General features: G+C 32.7%; 1 protein-coding gene across 9 annotated transcripts in view; it reads right to left on the minus strand.

Moving 5' to 3' along the window:
* LOC126867740 (diacylglycerol kinase theta) overlaps window positions 1-20,699 on the minus strand; it is a 40,751-nt gene that overhangs the window by 10,293 nt on the left and 9,759 nt on the right. For 2 of the 9 annotated variants that reach the window (XM_050622586.1, XM_050622585.1), the window contains exons 2-8: window positions 18,172-18,251; window positions 16,495-16,597; window positions 14,219-14,439; window positions 13,038-13,209; window positions 7,962-8,105; window positions 1,773-1,904; window positions 1,568-1,702 (exon numbers count right to left, since the gene is read on the minus strand). In XM_050622586.1, the coding sequence (XP_050478543.1) occupies window positions 1,568-1,702; window positions 1,773-1,904; window positions 7,962-8,105; window positions 13,038-13,209; window positions 14,219-14,439; window positions 16,495-16,597; window positions 18,172-18,251 (987 nt within the window). The remainder of the gene's footprint in view (window positions 1-1,567; window positions 1,703-1,772; window positions 1,905-7,961; window positions 8,106-13,037; window positions 13,210-14,218; window positions 14,440-16,494; window positions 16,598-18,171; window positions 18,252-20,699) is intronic. The other 7 variants (XM_050622594.1, XM_050622589.1, XM_050622587.1 and 4 more) reach the window with 6 other exon arrangements.

Genomic DNA, 20,699 nt, shown 5'->3' on the forward strand with positions numbered 1-20,699 from the left:
GTGACAAAAAATTGGAACAAAAAAACGGGACATGTCAATAACGATTATTTCGTGTGTTTCTCAAAGTTAAACAATTTGTTATCGATGGAAAAACTCAAAGAACACACCAAAGATAAATACAGTAGGCCACGTTAATACAGATGCAATTCATTCTGAAATCTCATTTTTATAATAACGCTTCGTTCTATTATAGATCGAAATGAAAATATATATTTAGAGGAAACCCATTCCTCATAGTCTAGAGCAAAGTTTAATTCATATTCGTGATACAGAATTAATTTGTTTAACTTTTTATATGCGTTAAATTATGACTGAACTTTTCCTAATAAAGAGAATAAACAAACTAACATTCGTACAACAGAGGAAACCGCGATTGTCATAGCATTTTCGTTTGTCATAGTTTTTTGCCATATTCTAACTTTATTAGTAAAAACTGTTAATTAATTATTATCATTTCACTGCACAGTGTACTACAAGTGTTCCATTTTCAGAGTCAAGGATTACATAAAAGAATAAAATAAAAGAAACACTTTTAACTCGTCAAGTCTTGTATCCAAAAAAGGAAGACTCATCAAACACGAAACTAAAATACTAGAAATATTCCGTGTTCCTCATTAATTATCTCCTGTTAATAGCACTAATGAACGGACTGTTGATCTTCATGCAAATTCATAATTTCATGAAAATTACTAAGGAAATGAAACATATATAGAAATTTCTTTCACTTACTAAATATTATAATAAGTATCTTGTTTTAGATACTTCATATCTGTATACTTGTATATTATTTAGTACATACTCTGTAGGTTCCTGTACCTTTAAATTTCTCGTAAATGCGTAAATATTCGCTATTTACTAACGAAGAAACCGTAACGTAATCATCCAGCGCTACAATATTATATTTTCATGCAATCCAAGATTATAAACAATGCTCGTATGCACGTTGTCTTTCATGTTACCTTGCACGGCAACATTTTTATTCGATGTGCTTCAACAACTATGTCGTTTTCCAAATTTTAAAACAAGTCGTTTCGTATGGATTTTGGATACAGTTATTCACCTATTGGTTAACATAGTTAGTATAATGCTCCTCGTATAATAAATTTGACAAGCGAAAGATACATAACGATTCATATGTCGTTCTGATAATTATAAAGCTTAACAATTTGTAGCTTTATATTTTATACTTTTGATTGTTCCTCTATGACGTATCCAGAGCGAAAAGATTAATCTTTCAGTCGTGGGCGATGTTCAAATCGCATCTATGTGTTCCATTAATAAATATATCTATTAATTCTGCAAATTTCGTCAGGTCACGTTATTTTTCTTACGACAAACCCACATAACTTTAAACGATTTTTGTACAGAAAATTCCTACAAGGCGTTATGATACGCGTACATTTAAAAAATAAAGTTGTTACAGTTGTAAATGTAATCATCTCTACTCAGTGCCTCGAACTTATACTCACCACCAGTGTAATTTAAGACTACGGTTACAACGAATATGATTTTCCGATATGAAAATCAGTGGCGGCTACAGGGTTAAGAGAAGATATCTCATACGTACTAGGATCTTTCGTAATATGAAATGCACGAAGTGCTGATGTCAGGACCTGTTCGGTGGTAGCTTGCCGGGGCACCGAGATCACGCGAAATATCCGTCGTCTGAGGGAATTGTCGCCGTCGTACACCTTGACCATCTCTATAGAAATAAGGGAGATCGGTAACAGGTCGACCATGAAGGATCAGTCACATGAAACGTATTGAAATACCTTCGTCACCTCTTTCTTTATCTTCTTTCTCCTTTGGAGAACGCGGATCACGACTGTGCGTGCTACTCGTTGATTCGCCATTGTCACGATACCTTGTATCTCCGCTGCTAAACTCTTCCGATATGCTTCGCGCTGTAAAAGAAATCGGACGTTCGTTCCTGTAGCTTAGGCGAGTCAGGCTCACTGACGTATCAGCTGGTGAACTTAATAGCATCGTACAACACATCGCGATACAGTAGCGCACGTTTAAATTCCAATAAAGTTGTTACGGTGGTTAACTGGAACGTCTATTCGGTGTTTCGAGCTCGTTCTCTCATACTCTACTCTCTGCCAGTGTAGTTTAAGACTACGATTACAGCGAATGCGTTTTCCTATCAACTTAACGTTTTCACGAATACGTCGCGAGAAACAGATACGAAGATACTTACGACAATTGCTACGTCGTTCTTCAGATCTTTTGTTAGTAAGAAGGACGGGACGGTTCGTCGAAGAACGCATTGCTGCGATCGTAGCTTAAACTTATCGACGAGGAACGAATTAATTACAGCGAGAGTAAGGGAGAAATATATCGGGGGACTCTTGCACGATCGAACTGATATTATTAATAATTTTACACAAGTCACAGGTTACGAGTTACTAATATTAATAAATACCCTTGCTTGACAGTGGCAAGTTTAATGGTAAATTGTATTATTTAGTAAATTACTAGCGAAGATTACGGATGAGAGATTGTTCATTATAATTACCGTATCTGACAAAGGAATTATGAAATTATAAAAAAGAAGTCTAGAATTGAAAACTTTCAACTCGTCGATTTATTAGCATCGAATTATCTTTGGTAAATTACCGTGCAAGAAAAGGTCTCCCCATAAGTAATTTCGTCTTTTGTCTTACATTCTGAATTTCTAAAATCGAACACTAACTATCTGTCATTCTTCGGCTAGTTATACTATACAATTTTTCGTATTTGTTATTAACAAATTCAGACAACACATTATTCGCCAATGAATACGATATAATTTTTACGTTGTAACATTATACAAATACTTATGGAATGATCTATTGTCATATCTTTCTCCCTTGTTCTCGCTGGATTTATTTCTTTTTCTTCGTCAACACATTCAAGAGTTTTTCCAGAACGAAATCACTATACCCGTGTGCTGAGAATTACGATACAAATTCTCGACTTATTGTAATTTAAGCAAACACTACTGTACTTAGGTGTAAGATAAATGCATCGTATCGTTTATTGTTTTTTTTCAACTACCATTAAAAGATGCAATATATGTATATATATATACATATATACGTATATATATAAATATATATATATATATATATAAATATATTTATACGCTTGGCAATCATTACTCAGATAACATTAATGGTGTATGGTAAGAAAGCATCTATAGAAAGTAGCTATGACACTTTCCGGGTTCAAAGTTCTTTTACGGGAATCATACGGAAGTACAGCGGATCAAACGTGTCATCCGACTTGGACGTTTGTACCAAAGGTACTACAGATTGGTATTATTGCTATTATTGAAGCGCTAGTATACGGAACTGAATCAATTTGATATCGACACATGGTGGCTTGGATTACGTAATATCAGTGAAGCTTACGATGTGAGATATTCTGAAACTTTAGTGCATAATTTTGTCTCGAGGCTATTTTATGTATCTCAGACGAAGCAGTTGTAAAAGCCTGTTTCGTTTATTTTATGCAAGTAATAAACAAGGAAAAAACTTAAAGCGAGTCCGTGTCGTAATTTTGATAAATTTGATATTTCTATTCCTTCTCGTTTCTTTAATGAATTTTGATTACGATCTTCCGGATCAGTCACCGAATAATATTGATATCGTTCAATGTTCCATTGATATCGTATCGATAATTCTTGAAAAGAAAAAGAAGGCAATAAATAAATAAAAGTGTCGATGATCATCAATGAGGAGTAGAATTACAATTAACGCGTTCGACACATTTAAATCGGCATAATTCCACTCGAGTCGAGATAAGAGAACGGATACGATATTATTATGCACTAAATGTTTCAGACGTTCTACAAGGTGCATTGTTTCTGTGCGATAATTACTGCAATGATCATACTCATGTGAGATGTATTAAGGCAAGAAAAAGGAACGAAGGCGGATAGAAAAGGAACGAACTAAGGTGTTACATATACTGCGCTACAATGCAAAAATGTTGGCACTTTCACATTTTCTTTCAAAGAAAGTTCGAAGAATAATAAGTGACACCTCTTACCATCGGGCACGATGGGTTTGCAGAACACACATGATAGGAAGATTTATTCACAGTAGCATTCTTGCAACTTCATTTGCACTGCATAGTGTTGTGACAAGCGTCACGGGTACTCGTCATAGCATCCAGAGGGCTGAGTGTGTGTGTGTGTGACAGTACATGCACCGAGAAGCAACACATACACACATGCTAGAAACGTAAATGTTAAAGAGAACGAAATAACAAACATTCATAGAGATCAACGTGACGTGAGATACGACTTTTTCTTCGTTTTTTCTTTTCTTTTTTTTTTTTTGCAATCGTTCGATTGCATCCTACGCCCGTTGAAATGTAAATCGCCCGGTTAATATGCGTCATCAGAAAATATTAGCGTGTAGTTGTAACACGGGATTTTACGTGTTGGAGAGAAAAATAAATGACGCGATTATGTCTTATTTTATACGATACATTATTAAGAAGATTAATTCACATAAACAAGCTTTTGAAGGATTTCTTATTAGGTTAATTATTATTTACTATCTTTTCAATGATAATTGTATCGTTAGGTGTAAGTAGAGACAAAATAAATAACGTGATTGAGTTTATTTCGTTTACTATGATAATCTTCCTTATATTTTGAAACGTTGATAATATGTTTATTAAGGAAGTTAGTTTGTATAGAAAATCTTTGAAGGGTATTTTAGTTGCATTAATTATCTGCTACTTTTAAAAATAATAATTGTTTTGGTAGTTGTGGGCAGAGAGATAACACGGCATGATTCAGTTTGTTTCATTATTACAATAAAAAAAATATTCATTGTACTTCTTGAAACAAATTGGTAATGTACTTATGAAGATATCATAGTTAATTCGTGTGAAAAATCTTTGAGAAATATTTTGTTAGACTAATTATTATTTGCTCTTTTATAACAATAGTTATGGTTTCGTTAATTATATGTCGGATAGTATTAGTATTAATTAATTCAGCTTTAGACGAAATTATGCCACAGAAGGGTGGAGTTAAATTCGCGTTACCTAATTTTATCGTGCACTGATTCGTAAAATGGAATTAAAGTTGATAGAATTAATATTCATCCAAATAATAAACTGTGCTAAATTTATAAAAACATTGAAATATCTTTACATAAGTCGATTTGTAATTTTTTTAATGTTTGTTCAACGATCTTATCGTATTGATTATGTAGCAGTATATGCATATTCGATACAGATCAAGGTTTTAGTAAAACGATAATGTATTCCTAATATATGTACGCCAAAAACAAGAAAAATGCTGTTCAATATGTTGAATTTAGAAAAGTGTTGAATCATGTAGCTTTATACAGGGTGGTTGGTAACTGGTGGTACAAGCGGAAAGAGGGTGATTCTACGCGAAAAAAGAAGTAGAAAATATAGAATAAAATTTTTTTTTTTTAATTTTTTCCATCGAGACAACGATCTACAGTGAGATTTGTTATAACGTACCACACGCGTACCGAGCGAAAATTCAAAGTCGATTTTCTCGAAAACAAAGCCTCAAAAGAAAAATTTTTATTCTATATTTTCAACTTCTTTTTTCATGTAGAATCACCCCCTTTCCGCTTGTACCACCAGTTACCAACCACCCTGTATAAAGACATAATAATAATAATAACACCCACATAAGAATCTTAAAGACGACAGCTTGACGAATTAGAAATTATTAAATTATCAAATTTGAATTAAAAAATTATTAGATTCAAATAAAAAAGTTATTGAATTATTAAATTACTAAAATCTTCTTTAATTTTCCACACAACTCCTAGCAATGCTCGGTAACGAGATATTTTATCATATTATGCAACGAGAATTTGTACTGCTTCTTAAATATTTTAAACAATAATACCCATCTGTGGCGTCTTTTCAAATTTTTTGTTTTTGCAATGACGTAAAGCCATAATAAGATTGTAATGCACATAATAAAAAAAAAAATAACATTTTAACATTGACGTAGACGACAATAAAACTTTGATATTAAGTATGTGGAATAAAACGTGGTTTTCATAATGTTTATAGTATTATCATACTACATGCTTTGTGAGTATTCCAATAAAAAATATGTCATCAATTTAATACCGTCGTTTTAATTAACGTTTAATCGATGATATAGTATCATACATGCTTTTTATATGTAATTTGAAGTTACGTGTTTTTACGTATAAACAGGGAATATTGTTAAAATTTTGTAATACGTTAAATGCTTATGTATAGTTATATAGCTTACGATTTATAATTAACATTTGTATAAAACTTACGCCATCTTAAACACAAAAAGTTCATACAATCAAAGCAAGCGTATTAATTGCAGTGCTTCGAATAAATACCTTAAACAAGATAAAATTATTGATTTAAAAAGCAGCATTTCCAGATATCTTCTTTTATTGTAAAATAAGACCAAATTGTCAACCCTTTCGGTACTGCATTATTAAAAACTACCACAAAATAATATTCTTTCGTAATTATAAAACATAATGCTACTGTTTTTCTCTTGTGAACTATGAATATCTACACTCTTTATTCATCTGATTATTAAATTCAAATAACATAGGTTTCAATTTCTGACACTGATGCAATCATTCTTTTTGAAACGATTCTGTCGTAATTACGTAAAAATGAGAAACGTCATACTTACTACTCTTGCTACTTCTAAAAACTTGCTCCGCATATTCATCTGATCATTACGTAAAAGCAAATTAACTTTCAATTTCTAACTATAGTGTGGTTAAAATTCGAATAAATTAAAAATAGTTATAGCTATGTATCTATAAGTTTCATAGATAATGTTCCTGCTATCAGTGACATTCGCAAGAAATTCAAGAACAAACGGGCATCACAGGATTGAGAAAAGAATTTCAATAGAAGCTTTATGATTCTCCTGTGAACATTAAAATGCACAAAAGGGAGATTTCGTCTGATTATTAATACGTTGACATTGTTTATCAGTAAAATTTGATTGAAGCGGACCTTGAAAAAGTTCGGATCGCGTGAACTAAAGGTTTAAAGCGACTCTCGAACTATCGACACGTTAACAAGCAGAAAGGTCAGAACCAACCCAAGATGCAAAGCGTCGAAATTGTTACAACGTAAAGAGCGTTCGCTTTTTTAAAACAAAAATGTCAAATTGCATAATGTTAAACATACAGCTTCTCTCATCGAGAATGCCTAGGATCAATACAGAAACTTTCATCGGAACATTACAAAACGTTTGCTATAAACACTGTTTCTCACCGAACTCACGTAATATCACGTATGTTTTAATTTCATTCGAAATCAGATGCGAAACTATGACATATTTAAAAATGAAACTTCTTACAAATGCGTCAAAATCTTCTTACGTCATATTATATTCCAATTCCACTAGATCCGAACATAGAGCCAGCTCAAATACGCGCTCGATATGTAACTTATACGTTTTCCGCACTATTTTCGTAGAATATCGGATTATTCAGCTGAAATAACATCTTATAGTTGCGTGAATGAAACAGAAATCACATCCACGCTTACCTACCAATATCTCGAGCCTCTGCTAGTACCGAAAAGGTGGAATAAAGAAAAAGACACTTCATCGTGAATACACAATTGTCTTCCATCGTTAAAGATCCAGCGAAAGAAAGAAAGAAAAAAAAAGAGAATAAGAAAATAAGCGACAGAGTTTGAGGCAAAGGAGAAAATGTTAGAAAGCGCGTGAGTGAGAGAAAAGAGAAGAAAAGAAGGAAGAGATAGAATAGAAAGAGGAGAAGAGTACAATTAAGAGGAAAATAAGCTGAATGTATAACAGAAAAAAAGAAAAAAAAAAGAAACAATTAATCGCTACGGCAAGTTCCGTTCCGTCCGGTTTCCGGTTTCGCGCTAACATCTCAACATCGATTATGCTCACACAGATGAATGTCAGATGATGGTAATATTCTAGATACCTCGAACATAAGGAGGGGAAGCATGACAATTTCCATGGCAGCTACGTGGCAAAACTAGTGAAAGGCGCCTCAAAGCTTCGGCTAGGCGGCCTGCAGCCCCAATTTGTTCACTCTCAGCGAAATCGAATTGCTCTCCGATGTTATCTTCAAATAGAAGCAAACGGTAGACCGAGTTTTTTTATACGTTTACCATTATACAAGTCTCTGATCTCTACACAATCCCTTTCCCTTTTTCCCTTCTGACCTCAGATATAGAAAAAGACACATAAACGCCGGGTGACTGCGATTTAATCGTGCGCAATATTCCGCGTTTACCGACAGATTAAAACGTGATCGATTATTCGTAACATGGTTGGTTATAACAATTTCAGGAATATTGTTATTCTCTCTTGCGTTGTCGTTCTTTCTTCGTGGATTTTGCTACACCTCAGCTGATCATTCTTATTAGCACACTTTTACAAGTTACAGGTTATCGATATAATTTCTCTTATAAAATAACAGTAAGATCGATAGCGGGACGCGTGAAATCTGAAAATTACATAGTACGAACTGTAAAGTCGATCGTCGTATTTGACACATAGTTATAAAATTGTAAAAGTTCTGTTCGCGCAACAGAAATCTTCGATCGACTATTCGTAACTTGTCGATTCGCTGATGTTACGAGTTTGTAAATTATCGAGCTAGAAAGTACTGACGTTCGTTACGATTTATAATATAGTATACAGTAAGAAAGTTCCGATAGAATTGTTTAATATGATTTCAATAATTTTCCTATTGGTAGAAGTACCCTTATTTCTTAAAGAATACAACTCGAAAGAATAATAACCTTCCTAGAATCTTCTTATTTATAAACGTTAATTTCTCTATTGTTCCTTATATAAAAATATTACACGCGTATGTATAAAGTTTTTGATTCAAGCTTAATCCTAAATTCCTCGAGTCAAAGGCGATTTTATGTAGACAATAAAAATATTCGATTATAAATAGTTGAACATATTAATCTTCTTCGGATATATGTGCGTATATTTTATAAGTATTATAACCACGAACAAAAATTTTGATTATATTTGGAATTTTCGTAGATTGATCATAAATTTAGTCATAAAGATAGCAGAAAATTGACCAGTACTTATTACATGTTTCTGCTTTTAATTCGCTTTTAATTAAATCATCGACAAACGTGAAATCAACGTGCCAACGTTTAAATCGCAAACACTCAGCGTGGTGCGGTACACAGCACCACAAATTTTACTTTAATCGCCATTATTTACTACTTCATCGCTATTTTATACACACAATACTCATCACAAATATTTTTCTAAAGAGAAAAAAAAAGCATAAAAAAACTAAATTAACCGATAAAAACAAAAAGTTTTAGCTCTGTATTTAATAACATCTTCAACGCAAATCCTTAATTTATATTTCTAATTTAACCTTTAATAAAACTATCACACATTAACGACTTAAACATTTATCTCGTATATACTGTAAATGAAGTATTTACATGTACATCCTCGTTCTTAAGTAAATCTGAAACTGACTTTATACGATTTTAGAATCATAGTTTTGATTTCCCTAAGTGTCTAGCAACGATATTGGCAACCCGTGTAACTGTATTTGTAAAGCCACGTGAATCGATATAATAATCGTAAATGTCATTACGCCTATTGAAAGCACACTGAGAATAGCGATTAATAACAGCAACAGCCACAGAAGCTATAATGTTTGCAAATATATGCAAACTAGATACTCTGATCGCAAAACTTGTATTGGAAAAATTCAACATCGAAAATCGTTTTTTAACAAATATTACGGTAAGAAACGCGTTGAATCGAATGTACTGTAAATTGTAATGTATGTATTGGTAATATATAAGTGAAGTATATAACAACATGTTTAACGAGCTTTCGGTATTTTAATACTTACACATAAATAATGTTAACGTTCTGGCCTAAATATAGATGATATTTCTACGAGTTTGCCACTGTGGTATAAAACACTTGACACGTTCTTTGTAAAATATAAAAATGCTTGAAAAATATTTGTCTCTCGTCATAATCTTCGTTAACACGTAATAATAAAAATTACTTATCCTGGCAAAGACGATTACCTGCTTGTCGATCCTTAAAATAAACTTTTTGTTGCCAAAGTATAACTTCTACCGTGCGTATATTTTCTTCGAATAAGAATAAATTTTCGAAAGTATCTTTTTATAGAGTTCCAATAGTGATTTTAATAACGTTTCACAAGCCAATATACACAACGAATATTTGATATATACGTAATGTAACCTATAACATTTGTGTTACTGGTGCTTTCTGAATTTGTTCGATAATCAGAAATTTCGATGTTAGCATCCCACAGAACCATTTCGTGTCTTTTCTCACGCGTTCGATATCACGCGTAGCGATCGGAATACGGCCAAGAGCCGCTGAATTTCGCGAAAATGTTTGCTTTGAATAACCACAGCGAGCTGGCCAATCGTCGATGGTATTTCCAATTTCGCGAATCTTTTTTTCCGATCGATGCGTGGAAAGCTGAGAGTGCGAGAAACTGGAAGACGGCTGTGGTAAATAGTTACAAAAGACACGTATATACGTATAATGATTACTAGAGAGAAACAGTAATAATCTGGCAGGAAGTTGGATAACGGACTTTCTCGTAAAAATACTCGAGTAAAGAGTGGGAAAAATAAATAAGACACAAGATAGCCTTTTGTACCACAGACTGAACGTGACAGAAACGTGTTCGAGAGTTAAAAAACACGAGTGGGATTATTTTTCTTATCCAACGGATCGTACATCGCATGCTCTGAAGGAAAATACGTATATGTATATTATAATATATATATATATACACACACAAATATATATATATATATATATATCATAAAATTCGAGAAAGTAGTATATATATGTATGTACTTTTATACACGCGAACGAATGAGCAAATGCTAAATACCATGCAAAAGATATTTACGTCTAAAAGTCGATGGTACATCATACATATAGATATATATTTAATATAGGTTATAACAATACAAATAATGAAAATTATCTTATAATGCTCCTCCTAATTTCTTTCGTTTCTTCTTCGTCGTTAATGTTTTACTATATAAGATAATAAACATTATCGTATACAATTTATGGGATAACATACGCACGAATAAATTTTTGGAAATTTCACGATATAGATTTGCCGAATTAAAATAGATCTGTTTCTATAGATCTGTATATTTAGAAATATGCGTACACGATTGGATTGAATGGAAAGTAATGTGTTCGATTTTATAATTTCGTGAGCAATCGACATATACTAATCCTTAACGTTTGAATAAAAGATAATTATCATTTCGTTCGTTCATACTTTTCCATAACAGCTGACTTTTCTATGATCGCTTCCTTTCATCGCACAAAAACGTTTTAAAAAGTCACGGTAAAAAAAATTAAATAATTTCGTGGACAATTCTTCGAATTTAAACTGCGTCTTTGAATTTCGAGCACAGTCAGAAAATATGTGCATGGAACCAATTCTGAGCCATGTGAAGGATAGAATGAAATGTCGAAGATCAATTTCTTATATTTGATCGTGTTACATCGATTATGTTTGATCATGTTGTTGAAACGAGTAATCTAATTATTAAGTAACACGTTGGGTAAAGAATGAGCGAAAAACCTACGTAATCTGTCCCGTTAATATTTTCCAGTAAATGCCGGTACTACTTATTTATTTATCTCATCAATACACATAAATATTTTTGAAAAGGACTAATTAAAATTGGATTGTATAAATTATATAAACCTACGAACGCACTTGTATAATAAGAGACAATAAAAGTCGTTTCTTTAAAGAGAAAATAAAAAAGAATTTCAATAGCTGCCACTATTTTTTCATTCGAAATAATCTATACTCGATGTATCTACTCTATTTCAAACTATAATAATAAACATACAAACTATAACTACATAATTTTATCGTACAATTGTTAATTGTCTTAATATTTGTTTCTTAATATCCCTACCAAATACAATGTATACATATACACATAAAATTCGATATATACTGACAATTATTGATAAATTATAAAATCGTAGGCATTATTTTTCATTTAATCCTCGTATATATGTATATATATAACCTTGTATACCTATATCTTATATATAAAACTCGTGTATATATATACGTATAAATTACCGTTCGAACGAAATACAAAAGACAGCGAATACGACAGTGTGAGAAAAGAAAATTCTATTTTGCACACGAAGAAACATGTAGAACGTGGCTATTCTATCTAAACGTAGTAGTAGGCTATCTGGTTAAAATGTATCGTTGCTATGAATATCGGAATTATTATGTACTAACGATGAGTACAATGTGATCTTTGCATGACAGTGTTCTTTTTCCTTAAATGGTGCATCAAGTATTGACACTGTGACATTTTATAGGAACTCGATAAAACGTGTGCTCGATGTATCGTGAAGATTGATCGACCATGAAATTCGTAACACTCTAATTGAGCCATTATTTGTTATCTGAGTGTAATATACTAATATTATCAATATGTAGAATACAATAAATTCTCACGGGCTGAATTTAATAATAAAACCTTCCAAATAATTCTTCTAGGTACGCGGCAAAAATAGAAGAAAAATAAAATAAAATAAATTCATTTAAATACGCAAATAAATATATTAAGTTCGCGCAGATAGGAACATTTACAGATGCGTACATTCTGCAATCGTTTAATCGTCTGTAATCGTCTATATGGAAACACAGAGACACATCCTACACGCTATTCTCTAAGCTAGTTCTTTCCCTTATGATTCTTCGTTTCCTCTCTTTTTCCTTTTCCTTTTCGTTCGTATACATACACATGATCGATAGTTTGAAATAAAATTTCGAACAAATCGTTACAATATCGACAATTACAAGATATACATATTTATATAATAGCCATATTAGCAGTACACGTACGTGAACATAATTTCATTCCACTACTTCCGTCCATCAACCGTTCACGTGTTACACATTCTCTAATCGATATTCGAAACGTATATTTGTACAATAGACACTTACGGCAAGAATACTCACGCGCCAGGACTTCTTTTCGACGTACTTGTACACCAATGATGGCCTCCATGGGAACTTCCGTACGTGGAATGCTGACTGCATGTGGTGGTAAGTAAATTGGTTCCAAGTTCCCAAAGGTGCATTCTTGCGGGATATTTTTATAACAGTAAGAGTGCAACTGCAACCAGACGATTATTATATTTTTTATTTATTATTATTATGAATATATTGACCATTGTTTCAAAGTATAGGATGATCTTACGTTTTAAAAAATGTAGGGTAATCAGCGTTAAATACTAAGACATAGTTTCTTCAAAGTTGATAGAAATGATAAGACGGAAATAAATTATATTTTGATATTTTACAATTCTCTAAGATTCTCCCGTTATTATCGGTATTTTATCGTCCAGCGTCATCGTCGGTTGAACAACGAAGCGACAAATTGAAGTTGAGAAAATGAAAGACGCACGAGGGTTGAATACGAAGAGAAAGCGAGGAAACTGCAAGTTAATTTCCTATTTATAATATAAATGAAGCTGCGCGAGTAGGAAAGAATGAAAGGAATCGTTTGATTAAATAATTGCTGTAATTTGTACAGCAAAATAATTATTTCCGCGAAGATTCAAATTACCTCGGCAAGAAGATTCTGTACAAATTCGAACAATGACTTAAACGATTCTATTTATAAATTTATAAATCATAACTATTCGATTCTATGATAAATTCATAATATTCGTGCCATACTAAATTACAAAAGCAAACTACTTTTATACGTTTCCATATGCAAAAATACCCATTGTCCCTTTTAACACAACGCGAACAGAAATAACGCTTTTGTTATGCAAATCTATATTTTTATTAATACTCGGCGCTCACTGTATTAACAAGGGCACTCGTTAATTCGATTTGGCAACGATCAATGTTATTTTTAATTAAGCATTGTTCGACGTTATCCAGGCAATTTTATCGTTTTTTAAACTCTTGCTTCGAAGAGGAACAACTGCTATAATTTTATATGGTACAATACAAAATGAAATTCTAACGCTGCGAGAGATCAAATTTTAATACTTGTTTACAAACGTAACAAATTATTTAGACTCTATCGGTGAAACTTTCGCACACCATTGATTACAACGGAGAAGTGTAAAACGATGAAGAGGAGTTTAGAAAAGAGGAAGAACATTTACCGTCATGCCGCACCATTCGCAACGAAACCCGGAAAGGCACTCGGCAGAAACACAGTTTTTCTTGCAGACAGCGCATTTCGAACTGCTCGGAAGATTACCTTCTCGCCAGTGATGGGTATGTTTTACCTGCGCCAAGTCCTTCCCAGGTAAATACGTGGCGTTCTCCTTGCAATCTGCCACGGCAAAGTCCTGGCACTCCGTGTGTACGAAGTACTCGCATACTGAAATTACAAGTATCATCGATCACTGTCTCTCGGCTGAAACATCGCGGACTTTCCAAAATTTAGACTTTTCTCTAAGATCAAGTTGTTTTGTTTCTTTTTATTGAATCACCCGAGACACTTTCTTTGATAATATTGCACCAATATTATTAGCGAGCTTCGACAAGTCACAAATCATGGATTACTGATTTTAATATATTAAGCAACAGCATGTGTGATACGACGTGTAATGTGTGACGTGTAAATTATGATGCATTAGTATAGTCGCCCAAGAAATCGTCATAAAAAAGAAGCTATTTTTATCAAAACGAGATAGCATAAAATTTGTCTGTAAAATTTGTCGACTAACGATAAGACACTAAACTTTCATGGTTATTTTACACGTTCAGAAACAAATATGCTACACGTCGTGTGTGCATATGCTTCGTGTAAATAAAAATGATACAGTACTAGAGATATAAAACTGTGATATTGCTAAGGTAATAAATGATAAATTGATTGAAATGTTTAGTAGAAGCTTGAGAAGGAATATGCGATCGAAAGAAATACACAAAGAGTAAGCTCGATTGTAAAAGTTGTAGGAACGAAAAATAATAAAAGATAATGAAAAAATTATTCATTAAGGAAAATTCAGTATAATTCTTCTTTTTTCTTTTCTTAAATTGTAAGAAAATCATCAAAGCGTTCGATACTCTCACTGTAAAAATTACAGTAGACAGCTTTACCTTGCTTCGTGTACTCGTCTGACGCAACTTCACCAAGTTACTTTTTATTTTTATGGTTAAATAAGCTTTTACGATTTAATGAGACGAAAATAGACACCTTAGGGGATTTATATTCTCCTACTCTGTAACGTTACATTATTGCGTTACTGCGCGTACCAGAAAAATTTCATTTCATTGAGATATATTGTGTAAAACCTAAAATACATCATCTGCTCTAGACCTGCTTATGGTACGTACGCGGAGAAAAAATGAAATGAAATGTGTAAACACGTATTCGTTGTGAATAAATCGTCGTGGAAAAGGTTAGAAGCCAGGATAACACTGGCATCGATAGGTTCAAAGTGTAAAAATGGTGGTGATATCTCTACTTTCGTTAAGCACTCATAAAAAGAAAATTCTCCCACGCAGCTCCCTTCTATTTTGTTCTTTAAAAGTAAAAGAGTAAGAAAAAGTACGAAATAATCACTTATCTATATGCGAGTCAATATTTATGCAAAAAAGGTGACAATTATGATGTTCTGATAGATCGTAGATTTGATGCAACGTTTTAACAAAAACTGACTACAAAGAATTGATAAAATGATTTGCGATATTTTTAGAAAAAGATTCAAATGTAAATTCTCTGCGTAGGTGTATGTAGGAAACTCTGTGAGTATATTTTACGATCATAGCTTTACTTTTAAAAGTGACACGGTCCAACAGCGTCAGATTCTTCTCCAAAAAATACAAGATATTATATTAGAACATAACGATACTTTATGTCGTCAATCAATTTTATCTGCAAGAAGAATAATGCTAATGAGGCAGGTTCAAGTTTTTGTAACACCCAGTCTATAATCCTAAAGAATTTTAACAAATTTTCTTATAGTCATGAAGCAAAGTACATGTTTCTTAAATTGTGTCATTTTTTTATAGCAAACGTGCGACGGAAGTCGGTTAGATTCTGTGAAAAAGTTTGCAGTCCTAGCTTCTTCTTTATTCATAATAAATCTATAGAACACAAGCACACTGACTATCGACTATTGGCCAATAGCTTGGAATTACTACGTGTTCCATATATCCAAGAAATTTACAACAAAAGAGTCAACTTAACATTGCGTAATATTAAGAAATTTTTTACTAAAAACAGCTATTAAAGTAAAATCGATTATCGTTAACGTCCAGGATGTTGACTCCTAAATCAACGTACAATACAACAGAAAATTGAATACATATCGAAACGTGATTCCACATTTTTGACATTTTGACGTTGTGTTTTATATACATAATTTAAACAGTAAGAAATAATCTTATATTAACAAAGAAGACAAGATGTAGAAAATGAGCTTACTTTCGCAATGTATGGATGGATTATCATCGAGCCGTTTACGACAGACGTTGCAGAATTTTCTTCTACGATGTACCTGTTCAGACCAGCAGTGTGCAACCGGGTTCTGCAACAAATGAAAAAACCTCTCGTTTCTCATTTTGTTAGCCTCGTAAAGCGCGTCTTAACCTCGCTATGTTTTATTCACCTTGGAAACTGCGCGTTAAAGGCGAACAAAAATCGCCCCATTTGCTCGCAACTTTTACACCGTTTAAAAATAACCACCGTAAAAATAATTGACCATTTAACACGAGTCTTAACGTTTTTACTCACGACGACTATTTTATAGAGGAAGAGAAGGGAACAGTAAAGGGTAGAGGAACGAGGCAAGTTGAAAGATTACAAGATGAATCTATTTAAAATGAAGAGTACAGGGGAAGAGCGCGAGAAATTACATTTTCTATTTTTTAGATGAAAGCGTTTTTAATATTCGCTTAGTCGCTGTATTGTCAATCAATTGCACGTTATTCGAATTGTATTCCTATTTGGAAATTAAACGAGGAAAGCTTGAGAAGAACGTTCCTATTGACTTTCTGATTTCTGTATCACTTTATGATTAAACAGGAGGATTTTAATATCGCAAATTAAAAAAAATAATCTGTTTGGTCCAACGATGGAAGTCTTTTAAAAATAGCTGGTAGGTTGACGCAGTCTTATAGAAACCAAAACTATGTACAATTATTAGTGTATAATTAAAAACTAATGTATAATTATTAGGATAAACAATATTTTTAAGATTTTAAAGAGGATAAAATACGTTTAGCTGCGAAACCAAATAAAAAGACAATTGTGAGATTGATTAACAAGATCCTGAATTTATGAAAGGTACCAAAATTTGACGTGTGTCCTTCCCCTGTAGTTTTCATTTGGTTTTCAGGCTAACGTAAATAAATGTCCCTAATTTTCAATAGCGTTAATAACAATGTTTATAATAAAAAATGATTTCTTGATATTTCTATCTTTGCCTTTTTATCAAATTTTCTCAAACCTATGTGCTATTAGTTTTAGAAGACTTACATCCTTGAACCTAACAAGTTCCTTCCTTTTTCAACTACAGTGACTCTCGTTAGTGTTCGAACACCGCGGTGTTCCAGAGATCATTCCCTGTATATATATATTTCTTTATAACAGTATCATTGAAATACATCAAATTGATTAGATGTAACTTATTACGATATCAAGTTTCGCCATTATTTCGTTTATTTTCACTTATCGCGCAAAAGGTGTGCGCATTAAATAAATAAAACTGATGTTTCTATCAACCGGAATAAGCGAACGTAACGTATCAAAAAGACAATTAATTTAGTATTAATAACACTATTACAAATAAATATATAGAGAGGAAATATCGAAGTACCTATTGCCTTGTAGTTATAAAGTGACGCTAAAATAAAAAAAAAATCGACAAAAATGTACTTGACAAGTTCTCCTCCCTGTGATCTTTAAACATATTGGCGCAACTGTTAACGCAGAACTCGGTGTTCACGAAGTTCACCTCGCTGCGAACGGAACTTTCGACGCAACCATGATACTATGCAACCAAGTATTCTCAGCAGTGCGTAAATATAGGTCGCGGGGGAAGAATTCACTCATCTCCGGTCACACAAAAGGGGCAAAAACAGAAACCGAGGGTATTCTTACCTTAATGAGACCTGCCGCGATAGTGGAGCAGGGGGAGACGACGGCCTTGAGACAGCGGTCGTGCACCACGAAGTTGCAAACTGTAACAAGAAACGGGAGAAATGGAGATTTCACCGTGTAATTTAATATAATCTGAGGCAGGCTGGAAACAAACCACGGCACCATCTTCCTTCTTTCTTTCTTACATGTACAGAACTGAAGAGAATAGACTAAATGGTAAATGCTTGTGAAAACGTACTACGTTTTTAAAATAAAAATTGATGTCATCGTTGGAGAATTTGAAAAGTAATGATTGGTTGCATCGTTGGAGAATTGGAGAAATTCTTTTCTAAATGTTGCGTAATTTCGTTTCACGGATAACGAGACGTTGCCGATAGTTGCGGCGAAAAGAGTGAGAACATTTTCATGACGAGAATTTTTGCAAAAGGGCAATGGAAAAGTTAATTAGAACAAACGTGCGAAAAATATGTCACTGATTATTTAACAATGGATAATTTCTGATTCCTCGCGTAATATACGAAAAAAGAACCAACTATTTAGGGGATGATCTAATGCTTCTCAATCGCGTGTCGAAGTTTCTACAATTTAAATTTTGAGACAAGTTCTCTTTCAATTTTTATTGAATCATATTATAAACCAAGAACGTTAAATCAAACTTTATAGATGATGGGGAAAAAGATTGTTTATCTGTCAGAGACGAATTTACTTCGCTTCTGAAGTTAACGGAAATTATTTGTGAATTTGTGCCAGAAGACATTACCATACCAAAAGCAGATTTAAAAAAAAAGAAAAACACGAACAAGAAGAAAGAACAAGATTTTAAAAAGAAACTGTGACATTTTGGTGATACTTCGAAAGCTTAAAATACGCACGTTAGTTAGACAAAATAAACGTCATCAATTTACAATAGCTAATGTAAAACAAATAATTATAGTTTACTAGAATTTAAATCATTGGGCGATTGCCAATGCCTTGATACATTTTGAGCAAATACCGTTCAATTCCTGCTTCGATGTATGCCCATTGTTTCAAATATAGTTTTATTACGTACCGTTGGAAATAGGATATTTCTAGCTGTTATGTAAAACTACAAAGAATCACCTGTAATTCCTTCTTGATTGAAACACTAATTATCTAAAACCAATAATGGCAATGCTTTTTGCATTACGGGCACATAATATCATGTATGCTATAATACATCTGTAAAGAAAGCAAGTTCAAATACTAGAAGTCAACGTTTCAAATTGTCGATTAGAATGTCATAATATTACGAATGGCGTAACAATCGTAACATAATTGTATCTAAAATTATGAAAATGATATTATGAAGTTTGATCGTCATTTAAAATTAGAGTATAAAATAACGAGTAGCAAAATTCGGACCGGATGAGTTTGACCTATTGGTGAAACCTAAGTCTGGCTCATCGCCATCGCCCACACGAGGTTGATATCCATTATATAATTTCGTGGAGACAAATTTTCAAATATTACAACGGAAACATTGATAATAATAAATATTGGATACCCGAGTAAGTAAATTAATGAGATCACTTCATTCTCAGAAATAGCGTAATGCGTTTAGATCTCATCAAAACTGTTCATTGCTACAGTTAAAAATATAATGTACCCGATAAAAGACGCGATATCATCAATATTTTGTTATTGCATGTAATAGAATACTTGTTACATGTTTAGAGGAAATGTTTACAGTAATTGTTTTTAAAACCATATTTTATTGCACGAATCGCAAACAAATTACGAAACATGAATATTTGTTGCCTCACAAGACGATAAACAAAATATTGTAATAAACAGATTGAATAAAGGAAATCATTAAAGGGGGCTTATATGGCGTTTATTAATTCAACTGCATCGTGAAGAAATCAATTTCACTCATTTTGAACCCTTAAATCAGAGTGTGAAATTTTGCGACACTTTAAAACCCAACGCGGACTAAACGCGCAAATATTATATCGAGCAATGGAACGTCGGTGAACAAAATTAACGAGGCACCAGATACGAACGATAGCGAATTAATTAATAAGATCTTAACTAGTTTCGGCGATGTTTTATAAAACATGTAAATCTTGAAGATGAAATACCTGGAGAGGAGAATATTATATAAAGTTACATCGATTATATTTTAAAAATAAAATGCAAAATAAAAAAGATATAGAAGAAATTAAAGTATTGGATATGAGAAGTGATAAGATACTGAAACTGGTGAAAATTAAACAACGGTAAATTCTTCAATTAACATAACGGTAATGATAATTTAATTCCCTCTCTTTCCGTCCTTTTATTTTTCTTATTTTTTCTCTTTTTTGTTTCTTCTATTATTTTTGCGATACAGAAATACATTTATTCAGTGATTTGTATCGAACTTACGTCAACAGATACTTCATAATTCAAAATTTCATCAGTAAGAACCGTGACATTATTAAATTTACCGTTGCTTTTACTTTACTGTTATTTCTGACATGAATATCGATTTATTGACTCTTAACATGTTATTTACGAACCCTTTG

Source organism: Bombus huntii, chromosome 7 (assembly GCF_024542735.1).
Source record: "Bombus huntii isolate Logan2020A chromosome 7, iyBomHunt1.1, whole genome shotgun sequence".
Taxonomy (NCBI): Eukaryota; Metazoa; Arthropoda; class Insecta; order Hymenoptera; family Apidae; genus Bombus; species Bombus huntii.